Source organism: Mya arenaria, chromosome 10 (genome assembly GCF_026914265.1).
Source record: "Mya arenaria isolate MELC-2E11 chromosome 10, ASM2691426v1".
In the NCBI taxonomy this organism is placed as follows: domain Eukaryota; kingdom Metazoa; phylum Mollusca; class Bivalvia; order Myida; family Myidae; genus Mya; species Mya arenaria.
Genome location: NC_069131.1, coordinates 5,765,233 through 5,788,381, shown reverse-complemented (window position 1 = coordinate 5,788,381; position 23,149 = coordinate 5,765,233). Strand labels below are relative to the sequence as shown.

Below are 23,149 nucleotides of genomic sequence, written 5' to 3'. Positions count from 1 at the left end.
TTTTCAATTCAAAAGGTCACGGTCGCCATGTTCACTGTTAGTGTGCTCTTCCGTGCATTCTCTCTCAAACTCTGCAGGGGGCGAAGCAGGCCTTAAACCGGGTTTGACTTCAATACACCTAGTAATGGGTAGATGTTCTGATGTTTATACTTTTATGGATTTAATTATCAAAATAGAACGTTTGGCAAATCCTTCGTCGGTTAATACATGGTCCAATACCGTTCTATTTGGTATATACTTATATTCATCCTTTTGAAAAAAATATTTAATTTTTTACTTTTGGTTAAACCTGTAAGCAATCTCGATTTCACAATACCACATTTGTCTCCTTGTAAAATCTAACCATTGGAATCATTAATTAATATAACGGTCCCCACCTGTCTGTAAAAGGCAATTACTGACTCAGAATAAATTTGTCAAAATCAGTGGCCGGCCTGACGGAACACATGATAATTATATAGAGTGGAACAACATCGGTGAAGTTCAGTTCCAAGCATAATATATGATAGTTGCATTACAAAGCTGCCTTTTACAGAACTTAACAGATTTTGTCAACTTTGCACCACATTTAAAAAATAAAACCTTGTTTAAATATAAAACAATTATGTCAATAGAAATCATTATATATGCAAGACAAATGTTAAATAAAAAGAAGTGCTTAGGGATCTACAATTCACAATTAGATAAGACTATATAACGAAATATTTAATACTGTAAATTATTGCTGAAACATTAAACAGCCGAAATTATAGACTATCAATGTTAAATTAGTTTTTAAAGCACACAAATGCATCTCTTTAAATCATCATATCCAGTAAAATGATTAGAATAATGTGTGTAAAACAAAAGTGCTACCATCAATTTGCAGTTAAATACAACACATTTAATAAGAGTTAGTTGGTTTCATCAAAAAAATTAAAGCATTACCTTTTGTTTTCACAAATATATCCAAAAATATATAGCCGGAGACTTCTTTCTTTTCTTTTAAATCAATGGGTGGGATTTAATTACACGCTATATCTCTTCGAAACCCTAATGGTCAAGTGGTGGAAAATATTCAGTAGATTTAGTACTTTCAACGTAAGTGTAGATAGTTCCAATTGCGTGCGTGCGTCAGAGATAGAAAGCGCGCGCGAGAGAAAGAGAGAGAGAGAGTGTTGGTATTCATTATCTGTCCCATATCCTGAATTATACCGATACTTAAATATTTAATTTAGTTTAAAGTAACGATGGCAATTCCGAAAAAAAAGTTTATAAACTTAAACTACATGTCGTGTTAAGTGTGGTATTCTGTCTAACTGATATCCTATATTTATCGAATACTCATTTAAACTAATTGAGTGAAGCATACGACATGCTTTACAAGGCTGTACTTCATGGAACAGTCTGACAACTTCCTAGTTCACTTTAAAGATTGCTCAGAAACCTTCAACAACGAATAACTTCGGATTACATGTGTCATCAATAATATTTTTTTTTAAATATGACTATCATTCAACTGACAGTGGCTTTTATTGTAACGTTATATCTGCCTTTGGATGTTTGCAACCCTACTGGTAAGAATTTTCGTTCCTTAAAGATAAGTTTCTGAATGTACTCGTTATGGGGTGAATATATGTTAACTATTTAATATGAATATTATATTATAAAATATATACGAGGGATGATCCAAATTAAGTTCTCGTCTTTTCCGTCAAAAACCACATTTATATAAGTCACGTATGATTATATACATCACTGTAAATCGGAGTATGTATTGAATGGTGATTGAGGATTAATTGTCAATCGTTAACCTTGATAACGCCTACCTATCGCAGTTAAATGCTTTTTTCAAACACATTTCAGTCATTAAAATGCTGTTAATTTAAATTAAATAGATTTGTCATTTTATATACATATATCACCAACGTGAAGTCATCATATTTCTACGATTAACTTTTAAAATTCTGTGATATACGGGTGCGCGAGCTCTCAGCACCTTTTATAAAAGAATAATCATTCTGAATATACATTAATGAAATTAAATTATCATATGAACTTAACAGCACAGCATGCAATAATTTAATTAAAACTACAGGGAAAAGACAAGAATAAGAAACCTCAATTATACAACCTTTAGGGGCACGCCTACCCAAAACTCTCATACACGAACAGGCTTCTTCTAACTACAAGGCTTTATTAAACGGCTTCAGATTTCTTCCAGGCTTTATAACATGGTTCCATATTTTTTCCAGACTTAATAACCTGCCTTCATATTTCTTCTATGCTTTATAACCTGAATTCTTATTTTTTCCAGGCTTCGTAACCTAAACTCTTATTTCTTCCAGGGCTTGTAACATGGCTTCTTATTTCTTTCGGGCTTTATTACCTGGCTTCTTATTTCTTTCAGGCTTTATTGCATGGCTCCTTATTTTTTCCAAGCTTTATAACCTTGCTTCCAATGTATTCCAGGCTTTATAACATGAATTCTTATTTCTTACAGGATTTGTAACATGGATTTTATTTCTTTCGGGCTTTATAACATGGCTTTCTTTTTCTTACAGGCTTTATAACCTGGCTACTTATTTCTTCCAGGCTTTATAAACCGTCTTCTTATATCTTCCAGGCTTTATAACCTAGCCTTTGATTTCTTCCAGGAATTTTTATAACCTGATTTTTTTATTTCTTCCAGGCTTTATAACACGGCTTCTTATTTCTTCAAGGCTTTATTACCTGGCTTCTTATTTCTGCCAGGCTTAATAAACGTCTTCTTATATTTTCCAGGCTTTAAAGCCTAGCTTCTTATTCCTTCCATCATTTTTTATAACCTGGCTTCTTAGTTATTCCAGACTTTATGACCTGTCTTTATATTTCTTATATGGCTTATGACCTGACTACATATTTATTCCAGGCCTATTTACCAAGATTCTTATTTCTTTCAGGCTTTTATATCTGGCTTCTTATTTCTTCCATGCTTTATGACTGGTTTATTATTTCCTCCAGTCGGTATTCCCTGGCATTTTTAGGCCTTATAACCTGTTTTCTTATTTCTTCAATGCCTAATAACCTGTTTTCTTATTTTTCCAGGCCTTATAACATAGCTTCTTATTCCTTCCAAGCTTTATAAACCGGACTCCTATTTCTTCTATGCCCCAATATCACGATAATAATCTCAATTTTAGTATCTTTTTATCGATTACAGAATCATATGATTCAAAATTGTAGATGTTTCACTCTTTTTGAAGTTGCATCTTCTCATTCATTATTATTAAAACAAATTGGTCAACATATTATAGAAAAAAATGAGAGCAAAAATTGAACTTGAGTCCAATTCATTTTTTTTTTTTAGTTTTATTCACGTACATTTTGTGCTGTATTAATATTTTATTAGAATATTGAGCATTTATCTTAATCAACGTAATGCATATGAGCAGGTGCTTTTTAAAATAGTAAAGCATTATTAATTTTAATAATGTCATACTGTAATGTGGAAAAAAATAGTTGAGATTGAGAATGAGATTTGACTTGATTTGAAGTATGTTCGTGATATCGAGGCCAGGCTTTATAACCTGGCTTCTAATTTATGACCTGGTCTTCCTATTACATCCACGCTTTTCAACCTGGATTCTTATTTCTTCCAGGCTTTATAACCTGGCTTCTTATAATTCCAGGCTTCATAACCTGGCTTCGTATTAATATCAGGGGTTAAGAAGCTGGCTTCTTATTCTTGTTTCATGAAATGTGATTGTGTTGAAAACATTGTTCTTACTTTTCATTCACCAGATTAAGTCGGAAATTGTATTTTATTGGTATAAGTATTACCAATAAAGACTGGTTCAGATATACTTATCTAATTATATCACATAGGAGCATACCACAATTATACCCATAACTGAAGAAAAGGTGATATTGAAACGTTATGCATGTCATATGTATAATAGTTTGTTTGTTTTTTTTACAAAGATAATCAGTGTCCTGAATATTGCAAATCTTGTACCGGCGTTGGAAGTAACATAGTGTGCTTTTGCCAATCAGGAGAGTTTTATTTTAACAATACCTGTCTTCCATGTCGTACTGTTGGGATTAATTGTATAAGCTGTAGCAATGCGTCACAGTGCGAAGAATGCATTATTGGGAAATGGGGTGCACGGTGTAAGCAGGACTGTGGAGTTGGTTGTATAGATGGAATATGTAATCCTTTAGACGGATCATGTACTTGCATTCAAGGATATATCGGGCATGACTGTAAGACTCAATGTTCATTACATTGCCTGGGTAACACGTGCTTGGACAATGGTCACTGTAATTGTACACCAGGATATATTTTACCAACGTGTACTGCGAAATGCTACTCTGCTTGTAAGGAATGCACGAACGCTAGTATTTGCTCTGTATGCCAGCCTGGAAAATTTGGACTGTTTTGTGAAATGGAATGCAAATGCAACGGAAATGGCTGTGACATAGTGACTGGTGAATGCATTGATATAACGTGTCCACAAGCATGTACATCATGCCTTGACAGTAAACAATGCAATGGCTGCACTGTTGGTAGGTTTGGATCAACATGTAACTACACGTGCCCCGCTAACTGTTTCGGCGGCTGTGTCCAGTCGTCTGGCGTTTGTGACAGACAATGTAGTAATTGTAGTGACAATGATTGTACACAAAATGGAGAATGTAACAAGTGCTACCCAGGATACTTTGGTACCTTTTGTAACTCAACATGTCCTTCTGCATGTTCTGCAAATTGCAATCAAGTGGACGGATCATGTACTTTAACTTGTCCTTCGAATTGCTTAAGCTGTTCAGATAAAACCTCATGCACTGAATGCAAGAACCTTTATTACGGATTTGTTTGTGCTTTATTGTGTAGCCCTATGTGTAAACAGGGCCTCTGTGACATTCAGTCAGGATATTGTGTGGAATGCAATTTGTCATCGAACTACGGTGATTTTTGCAACACCACCTGTAGATCCGCATGTTCAACAAATGGATGCGAAAAGCAAACTGGTAACTGTTTTGGGTGCAAGGATGAGAAAATGTATGGAACATTTTGTAATATCACATGCAACAAAAAATGCAAGAATCAAATGTGTTCACAAGAAAACGGTCACTGTACAAATGGATGTATACCTAATTATTATGGGTCAACGTGTGACAATATCTGCTCTGAGAATTGTGTCGGTTCCACAACAGAATCAAAATGCGACTCAAAAGGAAAGTGCAGCAGCGGATGTATTGATGGGTTCATTGGCGATACGTGTGCATCGGGTACCTTTTTATTTGTTTTATTGCATATTGTTTGATTAGTAAATTATAAGGTAGACACGAATATAGGTTTCGATTATACACGATCTGGCATATGCATATACTACAAGGGTTGTCCCTGTAGCTTCGGTCATGATATGAATATAATTTTATATCATATATTGTCTTACATTTAGGGGTACCTAGGGAAAAACGAGTTTCTGCTTGAATGTCTTTCAGAAAGTGATACGTTGACCATTAAAACGGATGCAGCTACAATAGGAGGTGTAGGAGGGGTTGTGGTGTTGGCTGCGGTCGTCGTTCTTGTTGTTGTATTTGTTCTAAAACGGAGGCGAGATATTCTTATGATATATCACGTTCATCTTTTCAAATCGGTTAACCTCAATTTTAATGGAAATGTATAGCAATTGAGAGCTCTGTAGAAATGGAAAATATATAAAAATTGCTATCTTTATCCAATAAAACATTAGTTACTTCCTTTTTCATATTGACTCTATGTAACTCTACGTTAACTATTGAATACTGTTTTGTATTTAGAAGAAAAGGCAAGCCCTATGAAGATAGAATTGAAGAAATTAATCTCGAATACCACACAACAGACTCATTGCACGGAGGTAAAAATGTATATTGTTATTATTTCACCAAGGTGATTTAAAATGATTATCTTTGATTGTTTCATTTAGGTTTTGAGTTGTTTTAAATCAACGTGCAAAAGCGATGTGTGTATATCAAACGTCAAGGTCACATTTCATGACCTTTGATCAAAATCCTTTTGGCTTGGCTTGCCCAGGCTGTTTCTTGGATGTGCATCATTTGAAGAGTTTGAAAATGATGGTACACATGTTTACAATGTCAATATGGTGTGATGCGTGCAAGACTGATAGTAAATATTGCTTCTTAGTTGGCTTTTCCGGGCTATTACTTGGCCATACATTCAGGGACTATGAAATAACTTCATTCGAATGCTCCCTACGAATCCAGGGTGTCCATGCATCCGGGAAATTAAAATTAACTCGTCATAAATGTTAATAATGAAAAACTCACCGGTTACATTCAAGACAAATGTCAGTAGGTCAAAGGTCAAGGTCACATTTGTTAAAATTACGTTTTGGCTTGTTCTGGCTTTAAATTGGCCAGACGTTTAGGAATGTTTAATTCGATATTCATTGCTAACAAAGCTCAAGTATGTATAGCGAATAAGGAATTACAGCTTTTCCATAATTAATGCATGCCTATCTATTACTCGTTTGATTTGCACAAAATTTCTGATTGAGCAAATTAAAAACCTGATTTTCAACGTATTTTAGCGTGTCTTGTTGCACAACGATAACGTTGGTAAATATCACGGATATAAGACACAATCAATCTTATTGTTTCACTTTCAATGTTCAATTTATTGATGGCCGAGTAAATTGGATTTGGCTGAAACAATACGTTTCAATCGCTTAATAAATAACAAATAACGTCGAAAGTACGATTTCATGTTGTGTTTTTTGTTTGTTTTTTTGCATTCCATGCGGTCTAGTATTTATGTTTTGTAATACCGTTTTTCCAGAGAAGCAAGGTGCGATAAAAGCAACAACCACACGTTTGTTAGCAACAACAAACCCCAGTTACAACCATGTTTCGGACACAATCATGCTTGGTGGTGGTTTAGAATCAGCAACGGACGATGATGATGATCTAGAAATTGGTCAGTTGGAAAAAATATTACATATTAATTAGAATAAGTGAACCAAAAAAGTTATTACTTAAAGGTTATTGTACTCGAGGGCGATTATCGCATAATGGCGAGCAACAAGCTATCATTAGCGTCTTTTATACGTATGTGTTTACTTCATTTTAAGCGTACCTAGAATACCATTTTAGAAGTAACCTTTTTGACTAAATCTGTTTGCTATTTTTACAAGGCTTAAAACATTAATTTTGACAGCGTGAAAAGAAATCCAAGCTTTTTTTTTAACTCTTTGTTGTATTTTAACGATTCTGTACAAGAAATAACAAGACGGAATATAATTATTTTGCAGAAGCTTTTCCTTTTAAATGTTTTGAATGTTTTGTCAATGTACCATTGTGTACAGTATGTTATATTCCACATCAACCTCTAAATAATGCCTGTACAACTAGTTAAAGTTGTGCAGCTATCAAACCACACATCACATCATACATGTATTAATGAGGTAAGTTTCTTTCAATACTTTACATCACTTTTTTACAATTAAGAACAATTAAAATTGTTTCTCTTAATTTAACACAATTTTAGTAAATACATCTGGTTATTGTTTTAAAAGGATAGATATTGTTGAGTTTTTCACTCTTTTTTTTTTGGGGGGGGGGGTTAAAGTGTAAACTAAAGTTGAAGTGAAGTTAACCTTGCTGGAAAACTCCATCTGGCATCCCCCCATGTCAGGTAAGTCACGCGCTGTGACGTAATACTTTCTATTTATTTTATCATCCTCTTTATGTAATCATAATTATGAGATTTCAATAGATTTTAATAGATGAGTTCCATTTACATTAACTTTATAAAAACATATCTAAAAAACAAAACAAAATAACCCTTAAAAGACGTGATATCGAAGGATATTAAAAATCGGCAAGCCTCGTTACCTGGCAACACAGGTGCCCTCGGGTCGGATTTTTCTATCCGGAACAGAAACATATGACAGATATTACTATTCTATTACCATTTGAACAAAAATCGCACTTTATTCATTTCCACACAGAACGTTGTAATTCATAAAACACATATACCAGTACGGTACACAAACAAAAACATAGTTTATAACTTAAAATTGTAATTTTATGGGATATGCCATTTAATCAGTTCTGATTATTGTTCCTTAATGATACATCACCATTTATTACTAAATTTAATATATACACATCTGGTTTTCGAACCAATGTCCACATTCAGTTAGCAGTTCCTTCTCTTCTCAATGTCTTATCACAATGTTCACAGGGTGATTGAATGTACATCCACTGAAAAGTGTCTGAGGTTTTGACAGTGCATTAGAGACACTTAAAGTTCCTCTTGGGTTTTGTTTGATTGTCGACAACATTTTCTCTCAATGGAACTTCTTCATAACTTTATATGTTCTGCAGAGTGTTTTCAATCTTTTGTGATCCATGTTTTATTTCATCATCTGTAATTTCAGCGCTTTCAAATACTTCAGTAGCGCTACTTCTGGTAATTGATTCTTTTGTTTTGATTGGGGCAAGTATCATTTCTGACAGTTCCTGTTGTCTGTCCAAACTTAATGTGGGGTAATGATTCAACTTCAGTTGGTGGGACCCCTTTATCCAGCAAATTAGAGATGAATGTTTTTCTTCCTGAATATCCCCATATTTTGGGCTTGAAGGCTCTAGGATTATCGTTGAGACCTTTTCTCATCTTGGTTGCCCTCTCAGTAAATTCGAGGAAAAACTTTCTACTGGCGGCATTAGACTTCCCCAACTGCAGATCTCCCCAAAGCATAGTAATATGTTCTTGCTGACCCCTCAAGCCCAAATTCATAGTGTTATTCAACCATGTTGTGCTAATGAAAGCCTTTGGAATCTCTGAAAATGTATAATAAAATCGATAAAAACAATTAAAAAACAAAGCCAAATTATAAAAAATATTGTCTGGGGGAGGGTAAACATACTAGTAAATATGTCTTGCAATACCGGTTGCTTTACGGACGTTATAGAAAAATAAAAAAAAACTTTAACACTTATCTCGCCTGGCATTGTCACTTAGAAACATAACGGTGTCAATGTAAACAAATAGCGGTCAAACCGTAACTTATTCAAAACTGTGAATACAAACTTTTCAAAAGAATATTGTCTTTATTTTTAATAAATAAATATGATGATATAGTATGTTGTTATTTACTGCATATATGGATGATTCTTACGTTTATTATTAACCTTAGGCCGTAGGTGGAAATACAAAGCAGTGTTTGACTTACCGGGTCCAAGAAGTTGCTGAGAATAGAGTTTTTGTATTTTCTCGTTCGTGAATCTGTCAGCCCTGTTGGTCTTATTTCCAAGACCCCTCTCTTTCAAATCTTTGGCCTTGGCCTTCAACGTATTCCGCGTGTGGCGAGGTTGTCAGATCTTCAGAATAACCCTTTTCTACTAGATGTCGTCGGATCGATGAAATTACTACTTGAATGGTTGTAGGCTCCAGTTCTTCGCTAGTTTTTGTATTTTTAAAAACCAAAAGAAAACGGGACAATAAAACATCAAGTTCAATTGCCGGGATGTTCTCCAACTCCCTGTCTTCCCCATCCGTTCTTTGACCTGTTTTACGTCGCTTTTTGTTTTCGAAACCGTCGCCTTATTTTGTTTATAGTCAACGAACTTCAATGTTCGCTTCAAACTTCCCATCAAGGTCTAAAAGTCTGTTAGATAAGGATTCGAGCAGCCGCTCCGACGCCATGTTTGATGATACTGACAACTGATGACGTGCTTTTGCACTAGCGTTTATTCGCCAATTATGGAAAAAATAATGCCTAATGCCAAAAGCCGCATAATGACCTCAATGGCGGGTAGAAAATGCAATGACGTAATTTCATTTCGTTTCTTGTATAACGTCATTTGGTTGAAATTTCGGGCGGTTTGCCTATTCAATATCAATTAAAATTTGTTTTTAGTTAAATTTAGAACATGAAAAGAAAATCGAAAAATGGTTTGTTTCAGTGTTAGTTGCAACGTATATCACTTTGCGAACACAAAAGGTAAATATTTCTTTTGCTGCTCACTCGGTTAAATATAGTACATATTTTTAACTGAAAGAAACCATTATCCTATATCTGTTCTATCGGCTGTAAAACGTTAACTCATTGTTATACGAGCATTTACAGGCAACAAAATCAAAACAACGTGTGGGCTCTAAGTCACAACTTCCAACGTATAACCTTTCTGTCATTGATATAACCACACTCTATCAAAGAGTGTTGTTTATAAATGACTTCTAATTGCAATATTTTGGTTTCTGGTCGAGGACGGACCGATGATAAATAAAGCTAAAGCATTACCTGTGTAAAATTACAGCTCTGTGACAGTTTATATAAATTAGACAATACCACATTGTAATATCAAACTGCACATCAACCTAACAGATTTAGACGAAGAGAGAAGGTCCGAGAAAAGGAAACTGACCAAGAAGATTGAGGAGAACGTTTACTACATCGGTATACAGGATATAGAGAAGCGGAAAGTGAAAGTGGAGGAACTGGCGGCTTTTGTGGCTGGAAAGACTTTGGATTACTACGAGAAGGAATTTGATGTACTTACCACTTACATAAGCATTACGAATGTGTTTAGTTTTTGTTCAAATATATAAAATAAGTACCGCTTGTAAAACAAATTCAAAAAACTAAAAATAACTTAAAAGCAATTTATATCAGACACTTTGACTGTAATACGAAATCCTTTTAGCATATATTTGCCTCTTTTCTCCTGCAGAAATTCTCTGACGGTCTCACAAGGATCTGTGAGGCTGCAAAATTACCTCAAAACAGGGCGAAAAACAGATACAAGGGATTATATGCATGTAACAATACCATTGAATTTATATTATTGAAATACACTGATCCATGGGCATTGATTACTAATCAACATAAATATTTATAGTAGTTCATTTTTAAAATCGATATTTTTAAATGAAATCATGAACACACAGTCACTATTTTAAGCTTAAACTTAATTTCATAGTAATTTGATGTCAATTTGTGTTTCCAGATGATGCTACAAGGGTGAAAGTGGCTGGTTTTGATACTGATTACGTCAATGCTAACTACATCGATGTATGTACACGATAATTCGAATACTCGAGGACGACACTATTTCATTTTGATTTGAAGTCGAAGTGAAACTTTTAATGAAATACACCACACGTATCAAGTACATTAATAACAATAATTATACTTATAGTGCTATTCTATTTGCAGGGTTTCAAAGAGAGAAATGCGTATATTGCTTCGCTTGGTAAGAACATGCGTTATATATACATATTTATTTTAGACGTATACATGTTCATGTAACCTTCATGGTGTCGTTCTATCTTTGATCCTCCAGTTATTTGGTTTAACATGAGTGAGACAGACTAAGTTAGTACACTTAACACGATGCATTGCATATCAGACACTTATGTAATATTTCTTAGAGTAAGACAGACTAATAACTTATAACACTTATTCGTCGAAGAGACAGAAACAAAAACAACACAAATGATATACATGTATGAAGAAAGAGACACAGCATGTGGAAGACGATTGCTACGGTTTGTATGGTTATCTATTCCTAGGTCCAATGTCGAAACAGATGGGCGACTTTGCTATGTTCTGGAATATGATTTGGCAACAGAAGGTGGAGAAGATTGTCATGGTTACGAACTTGATGGAGGAAGGGGTCTGAAGACATCTTTATTGCTATGATAAATATGTATTTATTGACCAAACTTAACCGCGCGTTTAACTCTTATTTATAACATTCAAGTACACCAATACTTATAAAAAGTATCAACCTATTTAAATGGTTTCATTCACTAAATAATTGCCTATTGAATGTTTGCTACTTTAACCTATAACATATATGCATTGTTAACATTTGAATATGACATACAAGAATGTGATCAGTCAAATTTAATTACTGCACTCTCTGGTGCGATGGATGACAATAACCCACGGCAACATAACAAGATAACTAAATTGAAATCAAATTATATAATTGGCCTTTTCTTTTCATTCAGAAGGAAAAATGCGAGCAGTACTGGCCCAATGTTGGGATTACTATAAACTACAGCGGGGTGATGGTCACCTGTCAGAACGAGAATGAGTATGCAGATTTCACGAGGAGGTTGCTGCTCTTAAATGACGTAAACATATTTCAATGTTGTTTTAACATATTGGGACATAGACAATCTTTATTTATTGCAATCATAATTTTCATCCGTATCTAAATATCACATTGTTTTGAACACGTGAATGAAGGGAAATTTAAGAAATTATTTAATATGAGTTAAAGTTGTTTTCAATGTATACATATCTCATTTCAATTTAAATGTCAACAACAATTATTATTATATACATGACCACAAATCAGTGAGACGGATGTGTGTACTTTATAATTTAAACACTTGAACGTTACAAATAGTTTCCATAACTTAGCGAAAATTAGGTTAAATACACGGAAGATTAAATAGTACTCAAATTTAATGCAAAGCTTCCGTAAATACTGATGATTCACTTCACACTTAACGAACACAAAAGGATTGCCATTGTATGGAAGATTGCTTATTTAACATATTTCCGTTTAAGTCCTTTGCTAAATTACATGAATTACTCGATATCAACATAAACTTACAAGGAAATATAATACAAATTTACGTGTTTGAAGCTTTCTTTTGAGTCTTGGTCGCTGCCCAAATTATAAATATAAGTGCAAACTGACATATGAACTCGATCTTACTAGATTTTGGTATTGTTTTCTTCAGCACGCAACCTTAAATGTAGGTGACACTCCAAATGTATCAGAGTTTAAAAGCAATAACTCAATATCTTTTCTTAATACACTATATAGGTTAATAATGAAACAAAACACACATTAACAATAATTGAAATATTAAGATCAACTACAGCGGGGTCTAGATCACCTGTTAGAGCGAGGAAGTGTAATTTAAAAGTGACGTTGTTGCGGCTGCATCAAGATCCATTACTCGAATTAGAATATTGTTTAGTGTTTGCACTTATTTGTGGACACACGTAAAGGCACATTCGGGTTGCGCCCTCACTTCGAGATTCCATTTTCTGTAGCGGGTTAAAATATACTTTATGTATTTTCCATATTAACCAGTGTGCGTAGAAGACCAATTTAAAATTTAAGAAACATGTTCGTAGTCATCAAATTAATGTATTATTCGGATACTTCCACTTTAAAATTTGAACACTTGAACGTCTAAACCATTCACTTGGTAGTTTGACAAGGTTTAAAGAAAATATAGACAAAATACACGGAAGTTTAAATAGTACGCAAAACAAAACTAAAAGGGCACGTAAAAGCTGATGATTGTTTTGATTGCACGCTTCCGAAATAAATACGACAGATTTACGGAGCGATAGACACGTTAATGAAGATTGTTTTTAAAACTTCCGTGTTCAATGAGATTGAAGTAATACGTATTTCTTTACTATTTACGTATTAGATTACGTTTTAAAATATATGCGTCCTAGTGATTCTGCTGAAAGTGCTTTGTTGAATTAGATAAAGCACTTGACATTTATATCAATATATTACCAGGAAAGATAACCAGGTTTTACTCGTTATAAGCTTCATGATGAGTTACTGTTTAAACTATCACACAATAAATACAAACCAATTAAATAATGATATTGTTATGGAAAGATCAAAAGCAGTGAGTTAGTTTAAGCATTAAATACATAATGCATAACAAAACACCATTCCACAAAAACGTTTTATTTGTAAAAGGATCAATGCTGTTAAAAACGAAGTTGCGTTATATATTATACCTAGAGTACAATGACATTTAAATATTGTAAAAATGCACTTCTTTAATGGCGTTTTATAAAAAAGAGTAAGGTAATTAGGTCGGTCAGGATACATGTGTTCAATAATTATAAACACATTTAAGAACTATATCAAATGAAACTTGGCAGCAGTATGCTTTCCCCTGGACTACGGCATCATGGCTGTATGGAATCAACAAAAGGTCCACACTAACAACGATCAATTATTTCAGTTACAGTCGAACCCCGTTAAATCGAACTGATGTTAACGGGCCGATTTCATTATACTGAAGGAAAGCATTACCGCTTGGCTCGAATTTTTCGAGGCTCGAGGTATTTTCACCGGTCCCTGGGAGTTTGAGCCAACGGGATTCGACTATATATACAATGAATAACTATGTACCACCTATGACAAACTTAACAAAGTCTTGTCAGTGTACAGGCAACTGCACAAAGTCCTGTCGGTGCGCAGGAACCTGTCTCAATGATGTCAGTGTGCAGGCAACAGTATCAAGTCCTGTCAGTGACTATGCAAGCAATATGTATTATCATTTTGCATGCAAGAAATTTTGTAATCGTTCTGACAATGCAAGAATGCAAGCAAGAAGTCCTGTCAGTAGACAGGCAAGAAGTCCTGTCAGGGTGCAGGCAAAATGTAATTTCTGAGTACAGTCAAGTCCTGTCAGAGTGCATTCGGGAAGTCCTGTCAGGATACAAGCAAAACGTATGCTGTCGAATACAAAGAGACATTACAAGACTGTGATTGTTATATTGATTTGCAGTATAATGCGAGAACATGCATCATTGTGAGATAACACGACTTGTTCTGTTTTGACCATAGATGATAACAGTCAATAGTTATGATCATTGTGCAATTTATTTTCCAAATTATACTGTACAGACTTTATAAATAATAGATAAAGATCATATTCATGCAAACCCCTTTTAAATTTATTAATAAATATGTATTCGTCGTAAAACATTTCCACTAAGACACAACTTATCGTATTCAAAAATATTTCTAAATGTTCCAATCTTCCACACTTGCTCAACCCGTGTCAATTGGTAAAGTCAACACGTAAAACAGCACAACCACTACAATATTTGACAATACTTATTCATTATCCATAGTTTAATCCCAAGTTGATTGCCATTAATCAGCAGGCTCAGAAAAGGTTGGGGTGAAAGAAAGAGGGAGAAATAGTGAGAGAGAAAAAGGTTTAGGGGGGGGGGTGTCTGTAAAGTTTTAAAACTATGCCAATATGGTCTCAGCAAACAAAAGGCAATTCAACAAATAGGTAGGTATAACTTGATAGAAAGTACATCACTGAAGTACAGTTTTTATAGTTATATTAGGGACATAGACCATCAGCTAAAAGACATAATACAAATTATTTCAGGGCAAATCTGAGAGGCAGCTGCACCACCTACACTTCACGGCCTGGCCTGATAGGGGAATCCCAGAGGACGTAACAGCGCTGATTGAGTTCCGACATAGAGTGCTCCATGTTCCTGCCCATCTCGGCGGTCCAACGCTGGTCCATTGCAGGTGTAGATTGTTTATTGTTCATTTGTTTAGGCCTCTGCTTAGTTTTAAAAGAACCATTCGAGAGCGTCGCTGAGCGGTCCAATAGTTAGGTATGTTGTAACATTGTACAGTTAATGATGGTAAAAGAGCGGAACGTTAATGCACTGACTAAATTGAGACAGATAGTACTTTTTGCTCCTGCTTATCTTGGAGGCCAGTTACAGTCGAGCCCCGTTGGCTCGAACTCCCAGGGTCCGGCGAAAATACTTCAAGCCTCGGACAATTCGAGCTAAGCGAGACTGCATACATTCAGTATAAATACGGTCTTTATATCAAGTTCGTGCCAACGAGGAATTCTGCCAAGAGTGTCATGGTGCTGATTAAGTTAAGAAAAACGGTTCTTATTGCTGATTGCCCTTGTACATGTTGATGTCCCAAAGCTGGTCAAGCATAGGCATATATGACTTATCTTATAATGAGTTTGTCCTGAATGGAATGTCTTGAAACACGGGTAACGATATTACGGACCATTTAAAAGAAACACATTATTAAGGGGCCTGAAATCTCTCTCAAGTTCATGAGCATTAAGTCAGACAAAGATTAATATATCACAAATGCCCTGAGTGTATTCTTTGTACGCGTTGAAACAGAACCAGCGATAAACACGTCTTAAGCTATATAATTGTGTGTCCCTTTAAAAAAGCTCATGCAAAAGGTTTTAAGTGTTCTAGTGGTATTGGTGTCCACCTCTCACTCAAAAGGTCGTGTGTTCGATCGCCATCAGTTGAACCATTTCTTGGCCTCTAAAATATGACATAGTATGGGTACCGAACGGACTCAAATGATTTATATTAACTGTCAACACTCTTTACAATGGAGCTGAAAATATTTAGTTCAAAAAAAATGAAGTACCTCATTTTACCATATGTTACGAATGATATCTTCATATCTGGCTCTACCTTTTAGTGCGGGAATCGGTCGAACAGGGACATATATTGCGTTAGATATTCTAACAAAGGAAGGTAATTCGAACAAGGCCATTGAGATTCCAGGATGCATCATCAATATGAGACAGAACAGGCCAAACATGGTCCAGACTGCGGTAGGTTGACGTTTGAAATCCATGAACCACATAGAACATAATATTAATGACAAGGTAATAGAGAAATGCATATATAACTGTAGGAATGTACAGGAAATATCGATACAAACTGAATTCTTGCTTTATATCGTGCCTTAGATATTGAGTGCTATATTTTAGTTACTCAGTAATGAACGTCTTGAAGATATGCCTATTGTATAAGTACTGTACACATTATGTCCTTTGCAGCCTCAATGGCTTATTAGTTGTATATTTTCTCGAAAGAGTTTGTTTGTCTACGTTTACATGTCATATTTGAGGTACACACTGTTTATGCTTGATTTCTGATATGCGTTTCTATAGAACCAATGAACACAGTAACGGACCATGAGTAAAATATCTATTCGTTTCCTGATTTCAGGAACAGTACAAGTTTCTACACCTTGCCCTGGTTCACACCCTGACCTTAAACAGTGAGCAGATATCACGAAAACAGTTCCAGAACTACATGATCGAGACCAACAAGGACGATCTTATCACGCAGTTTAAGGTAACGGAACTAAATTTTTCCTTAATGTAAGTAAAACTATGAAATAATCTTCAGTCTTTAAGTAGTGTTATACTTAAAATTATATGTCGCTGTTAACTTGGTATTTAAAGTGTATTTGTCCAGATACAAACACTCAAATGAAAGTGATGTGCACAAAACTCTAATCAGGCTAATATTGGCAGTTAAATTCTAAATGTATTTACTTCCTGTTTCTGGGAAAAATATGCATATGTATATATGCTTAGAACGCAAACGCAATGGTATTTAAAAATACTGCTCCTGTGCAGAAAATAACGGACACTCCCCACGTTCACACTGACGATGAAATCGTTGCTATAGAACGAAACAAGTCTGAGAAAGGAAGGAACAGAAGTGGAGCAGATATTCCAGGTACATTTATGTAAACTATATCGCGCACATTCTTTGCTAAGTTTCCCATTGTTTTTTTTTAGTATCATTTTTTTTTCATTTATTACACCTAATTATGACTGACAATTTTGTGTTGAGCATTATATCATGGACAATGCATTGTTTAATATACACTAGCGAGTATTAAAATTGACTGACATCATATGTTGAACAAATGCAATTAATACAATGGACATTAAATGAAAGATGCACCACAGATCATCATGTAATATAAAGCTGCAATTAATACAATTATTGCATTTCATGAAGTCCGGATCTGCAACAAATTACTCGAGACGAATATTAAATCCACGATCAGAATGGAGTAACAATAACCTACTTTATGATATACAAATCATATATATACAAGCCATACGTATCGGACCTCATGCCATAACAAGTATTATTGCGCGATGTAGAACTGACGTCCGGCAATGAAAAAGTGTCCTATCAAAATGTAAAATAATGTTAAACAACGCGACTTAAAAATGATTAAACTTAAAATGTATATAATAAAAGGTTTATTATCTTCAGGCGATGAAAACCGCCCTCGACTTTATGTAGGCGTAAGACATGGAGCTTCAGACTATGTCAACGCTGTCTTTGTTCATGTAAGGGTAGATCATATTATTATATGATATATTATACTCTCAAAGAATATAATTATTTTCAAACAGGCTGTTATATAATATTTGCTCATATAAATGGCAGTTTTACTAAACATATAAAACCAGCTAAAGGTGATGAATATTAACGTTATGAGAACATTTGTTTGAAAATCACGTTCTGTTAACTTGTATAAAAATGTCATACCGGCACCTTTATCTCCAGAAATATATTCGTGTATCTATCGCCGTACTTTCATTTTGATTTGCAGGCGTTTCAGGCGAATCGGAAATACATTCTCGCCCAGTCTCCGATGCCAAATACTGTACAGGACTTCCTTACTTTGGCATAGTCCTTGCCTCATCGTCAAAAGTCTGTAATAAGTCGACTCGATGAAAGAACATGATATGAACTGTTCTCTTTTGCTGCCATTTTTTACCCAGACAGAAGAGTATGATAATTTTCATTAATCTCACACTGTAGAAGATATCCTTAAAGTCTTAATAAAATACCTCTTATGTTCTCCTTATTTACGGACATTGATAAAACCATTAACATTAATGTCAACAGGATATGGGTGAATATTATCCAGCGGACAATCAAGTGCTCAAGAAAGGTCAACTGTCTGTTGCATGTGGTAGGGATAAGGTCGCGAACGAGTATAGTATCCAGAAAGGACTAACTATTGAGTTCATGGGAAGCACACAGGTTAGTTTCATACCGTTCAAATATAGCTATATTTACATCATTTGAAAGAAGATGACCTTTTTAAAAACAAGAAGGTAATTTCGACGTAAAAATGTATAGGGATGCAATTAATAACTGATAGTTTTTTTAATACTTGCTTTGATAAAAAAATAAAATGTCCTTTATTGATTTCGATTAAGTTTTTCTATGACATTAATGAAAGTATACGTTTAAATATGATTATAGCTTTGGTTTTCGTTACAGAGTGAAGGTGGCAAGAGCACATTGCGACACTTTGAGTTTACGGACTGGAACCAGACTGGAAATGTTCCATGCAGCACTGCTAACTATGTCGCATTTCTGAAAGATGTCAAAATGGCATCGTCCAACGGGCCTGTTCTTGTCCACTGCAGGTAGTACAAATACGAGCTATGGAATCCATGCGTTATCATTGGATGTTATTCCCGAACTCATTTTACATCTCTGGATTGCGAAAATAATGAAATTTATTAATACACTCATTTTTAATTTCAAATTTTTTGACTTGTTTTAATTTATCTGTTATGAAGGGATTTAACTTTTTTACATATCTGGATTGCGGGATTTTTGGACCAAATATGGTTTCATTTCAACTTACATTCATTTTAATCAATCTCCTATACTATATCTTTTAGGGATGGAGGTAGTAAGAGCGGGCTGTTCTGTGTTATGGCATTCCTCTTGGAGAAGATGGCAGTAGAGCACGAGGTCAGTGTGGTTAACGCCGTCAGGAAGGTCAAGGCCAGGAGACCAAACGCCGTTCCCAATCAGGTACGCTAATCATTTTAATTGGTTTTGATTTTGAAATCCAAAATATCTGTTCTTCAATTGGGCATTAAGCCTATGAATGAAATATTCATTGTAAATAAGTCCAATATATGTTACCCTTAAACGGTAATGGCTTATAAGCAAACTATGTATGCGTAATACGGGATAAAATCAAGTTTGGTTTTCTTTGAAACCTTCTTTTCTCTTTTGTAAATAGTAAGCGTAATGTAAGCTAAGTATTTGCAGTGAATAACGATGACAACCCCAATATTTTCAAGTAGTTTGCGATATAATATCTTAAACCTAATATCCTTAAGAAATGATGCAAATAACTGTTACTCACAACATAAGTTACTGCGTGTAACCTAAGTGTTTTGGTATTCTCTATTTGTAGGCACAGTTCGACTTCTGCCATGATTGTGTTCTGGAGTTCGTCCGTTCGTTCAAAACATACTCCAATTTCGGCGGAAATATATGATGCGCCTTTAAAACATTACTTAACCATCTTGACTCATATGCTTTCAAATAATTTACAAGGTAATCATTTGAAAGAAAACATTAACTAATATATGTCGCTTTTAATGTTAATGTTTACATTATTTGTTCCCAGTTTTAGAACAATGGTGCTTTTTATTATGAAACTCTATGGTCACACAGTTTTAAACATGTTATTTTCTAAGGCAGACTGTGTGTGATGTTCATGGTTTCAAACAATGACTGCATCGTATTTTTAAAAAAAATGCATTCGTTACTCTGAATTGTATTCCTCCGTTTCAGATAGAGTTGGGATCTCTAATCATTGAAGTACTTGGGGTTTACCTTTATTAGTTTATTATTATTTGTTTTATTATTAAGTTTCCTCAAGTTAATGTATGCTTTGATAAGATTTTCCTTTTACGATTTTTTTCTTTATTGAGGATTGGTGGGATAAGAGTGAGGTTTGTGCACGTACACTGGTTTAAGCCCCGAGTAAATTTACATTTAACTGACCTTTCCAAGGCGGTACCTAACAATCCTTTATAAACACATATAGTTTTTAAAAGAGTATATATACCCTGCTGTTTGTAGAGTTTTGTGCTGTTGATCGATGTTTCTTGTTTGTGGTTTTTTTTTGTAATCTTTGTCTTTGACGTTTATCCTGTGCCATTAAATGGGGATTATGTTAAAACTTTTGGCTACTGAGCTTGTTTCTGTAGTTTTTCAGATAAGTCCTCATCATGTCGTCACTTTGATATATATATTTGTTTATCTGATATTGCATACCATTATATTATATATTGGGCACTTGAAGTTAAGCGTTTCCCACGAAAACATATTACCCAAAGTTCAATCAGTCAATACACTTATTAGGACGTTCTTTAGAATATACAATTCCAACTGTTAGTTGGGGCTACCACCTCAGCCGCCACTTATTCCTGAACTAAAATGGGTTTTTTTTATCAACTCTGTACAAACGGGGACAGCTGAAATGGTATCTTCTCAAACTACTTATGTGAACATACGTTTTGCATATCTAGTTATATCTACACGTATATTAGCTAGAACTATGATGTACTTATGTAAAATCAAACAAATTGCTTCGTTTTATATCATATGAACGCTTCTTATTTGGATTTTGTTTTGCTGTAGTTATGCTTTTACTAGTAAAACTTAATCTGTTACTTTGTCAACAGATGAGATATATTCATAAACAAGTCCCTGCATTCATCAGCCTTATGCCTTTTATAAAACTGATCGTGTTTTCTTTATGTGTAAACTTAATAGAATTAAAAGACCTTCTGCAACATGTTGATGGGTTTATTCGTATATGGAATATCGTGTTCATACTCAGGACGTATACAGTTTCGACTACGTCAGAGACTGATTTCGCACATGGAAATAATAATAAGTAATGTAAAATCTGAATGTCTATAAAATGCTGCTTTTTCGCTTTTTTCTATAGATGGCATATGTGTTTGTGGTTAAAACATGCGGACTCTTGTGATATGGATTGTATAAAACCTAAAAGGAGTTATACAATGAGTCAGTCCAACCGACCAACATAATATTCCCTTTATATTGTTAGAATACAAAATACGAAATAGATAGGTTATAACTCGGCTCCAAACGTACACAATTTAAACTCTTTCATCACATGAATAATAAAATGATAAAGGCAACTATGACTTTTAACAAATACATTTTCTTGCTTGTTAAAACAGTGTTTGCGGTAAGGAATGTTATAAATAACACCCTATGTAATGTTAAATGAATAACATTTCGATCGTATTAGTGCGCAATTCTAACATGAAAATGAGCCGCGTCCCACGCACGATATAGGGCATTAAGACATACACTTGCTTTTCATGTTTAAACTACTATTTCAGTTTCGTAATATTTTGGAATCACCTCTAAAATTATGATTATACCCAACAAGTATTCACAAGATATTTAAACAACCAAAGAATATTATTTTGACATTGTAAGTATGAATAACTAAATATACGTATTCAGTTTTGTTTACATATGTCCGAACATAATACACTAAATGAATAGTTTAATTAACAATGGTTTATGCAATGTTATCAATTATGTAGACCGCTTTAATTCTCTTTGATTATCACCATATACCAGTAGCAATACCATTAAAAGCACCGCAGTATTTTTAAATGTGCAAGTGTTTGATATAGTGGTCAATAATCGTATCTATGTATACATGAACTCGAACAATGGCATCTATGTCAATCATTTAAAAAGGAATCTTTGAATTATTAAAACAGTTTTAAATGTATGTAAACGTTTTAACCTTACCTTTACACAGTAAACACTAATACTCCTTTTGATAAGAAACCATTGACAGCGTAAATGCAATTACAAATGTATATCCCAAAAAGTACGATTCGTTGCTAATTAAGCATTGCAATACTCGCTTTCTGATACATTGAGCATTGCAATAATCGTTATATGATATATTGAGCATTGCAATAATCGTTATATGATAAATTGAGTATTGCAGAAATCCCTATATGATATATTGAGCATTGCAATAATCGTTATATGATAAATTGAGTATTGCAGAAATCCCTATATGATATATTGAGTATTGCAATAATCGTTATATAATACATTGAGCATTGCAATGATCGTGATATGATACAATGAGCATTGCAATAATCGTTATATGATACATTGAGCATTGCAATGATCGTTATATGATACATTGAGCATTGCAATGATCGTTATATGATACATTGAGCATTGCAATAATCGTTATATGATACATTGAGCATTGCAATAATCGTTATATGATACATTGAGCATTGCAATAATCGTTATATGATACATTGAGCATTGCAATAATCGTTATATAATACATTGAGCATTGCAATAATCGTTATATGATACAATGAGCATTGCAATAATCGTTATATGATACATTGAGCATTGCAATAATCGTTATATGATACAATGAGCATTGCAATTATCGTTATATGATACATTGAGCATTGCAATAATCGTTATATGATACATTGAGCATTGCAATAATCGTTATATGATAAATTGAGCATTGCAATAATCGTTATATGATACAATGAGCATTGCAATAATCGTTATATGATACATTGAGCATTGCAATAATCGTTATATGATACATTGAGCATTGCAATAATCGTTATATGATAAATTGAGCATTGCAATAATCGTTATATGATACATTGAGCATTGCAATAATCGTTATATGA

General features: G+C 34.1%; 2 protein-coding genes across 2 annotated transcripts; both read left to right on the top strand.

Annotated features, from left to right (window-relative positions):
* The first annotated feature begins 1,410 nt into the window (after positions 1–1,410).
* LOC128206324 (cell death abnormality protein 1-like) lies at positions 1,411–18,641 on the top strand. The gene is made up of 18 exons (XM_052908702.1): positions 1,411–1,556; positions 3,943–5,250; positions 5,467–5,578; positions 5,785–5,861; positions 6,803–6,940; positions 10,356–10,522; positions 10,702–10,789; positions 10,978–11,042; positions 11,187–11,223; positions 11,543–11,646; positions 11,987–12,112; positions 15,161–15,309; positions 16,255–16,390; positions 16,791–16,919; positions 17,207–17,309; positions 17,862–17,938; positions 18,205–18,384; positions 18,504–18,641. Exons 1-17 carry the CDS (start codon positions 1,484–1,486, stop codon positions 18,283–18,285), a joined length of 2,970 nt encoding a protein of 989 aa, XP_052764662.1. The 5' UTR covers positions 1,411–1,483; the 3' UTR covers positions 18,286–18,384; positions 18,504–18,641.
* LOC128206013 (receptor-type tyrosine-protein phosphatase alpha-like) lies at positions 18,507–19,905 on the top strand. Its single transcript, XM_052908131.1, has 4 exons — positions 18,507–18,641; positions 18,885–19,033; positions 19,295–19,430; positions 19,822–19,905. Exons 1-4 carry the CDS (start codon positions 18,507–18,509, stop codon positions 19,903–19,905), a joined length of 504 nt encoding a protein of 167 aa, XP_052764091.1.
* Positions 19,906–23,149: the final 3,244 nt, after the last annotated feature.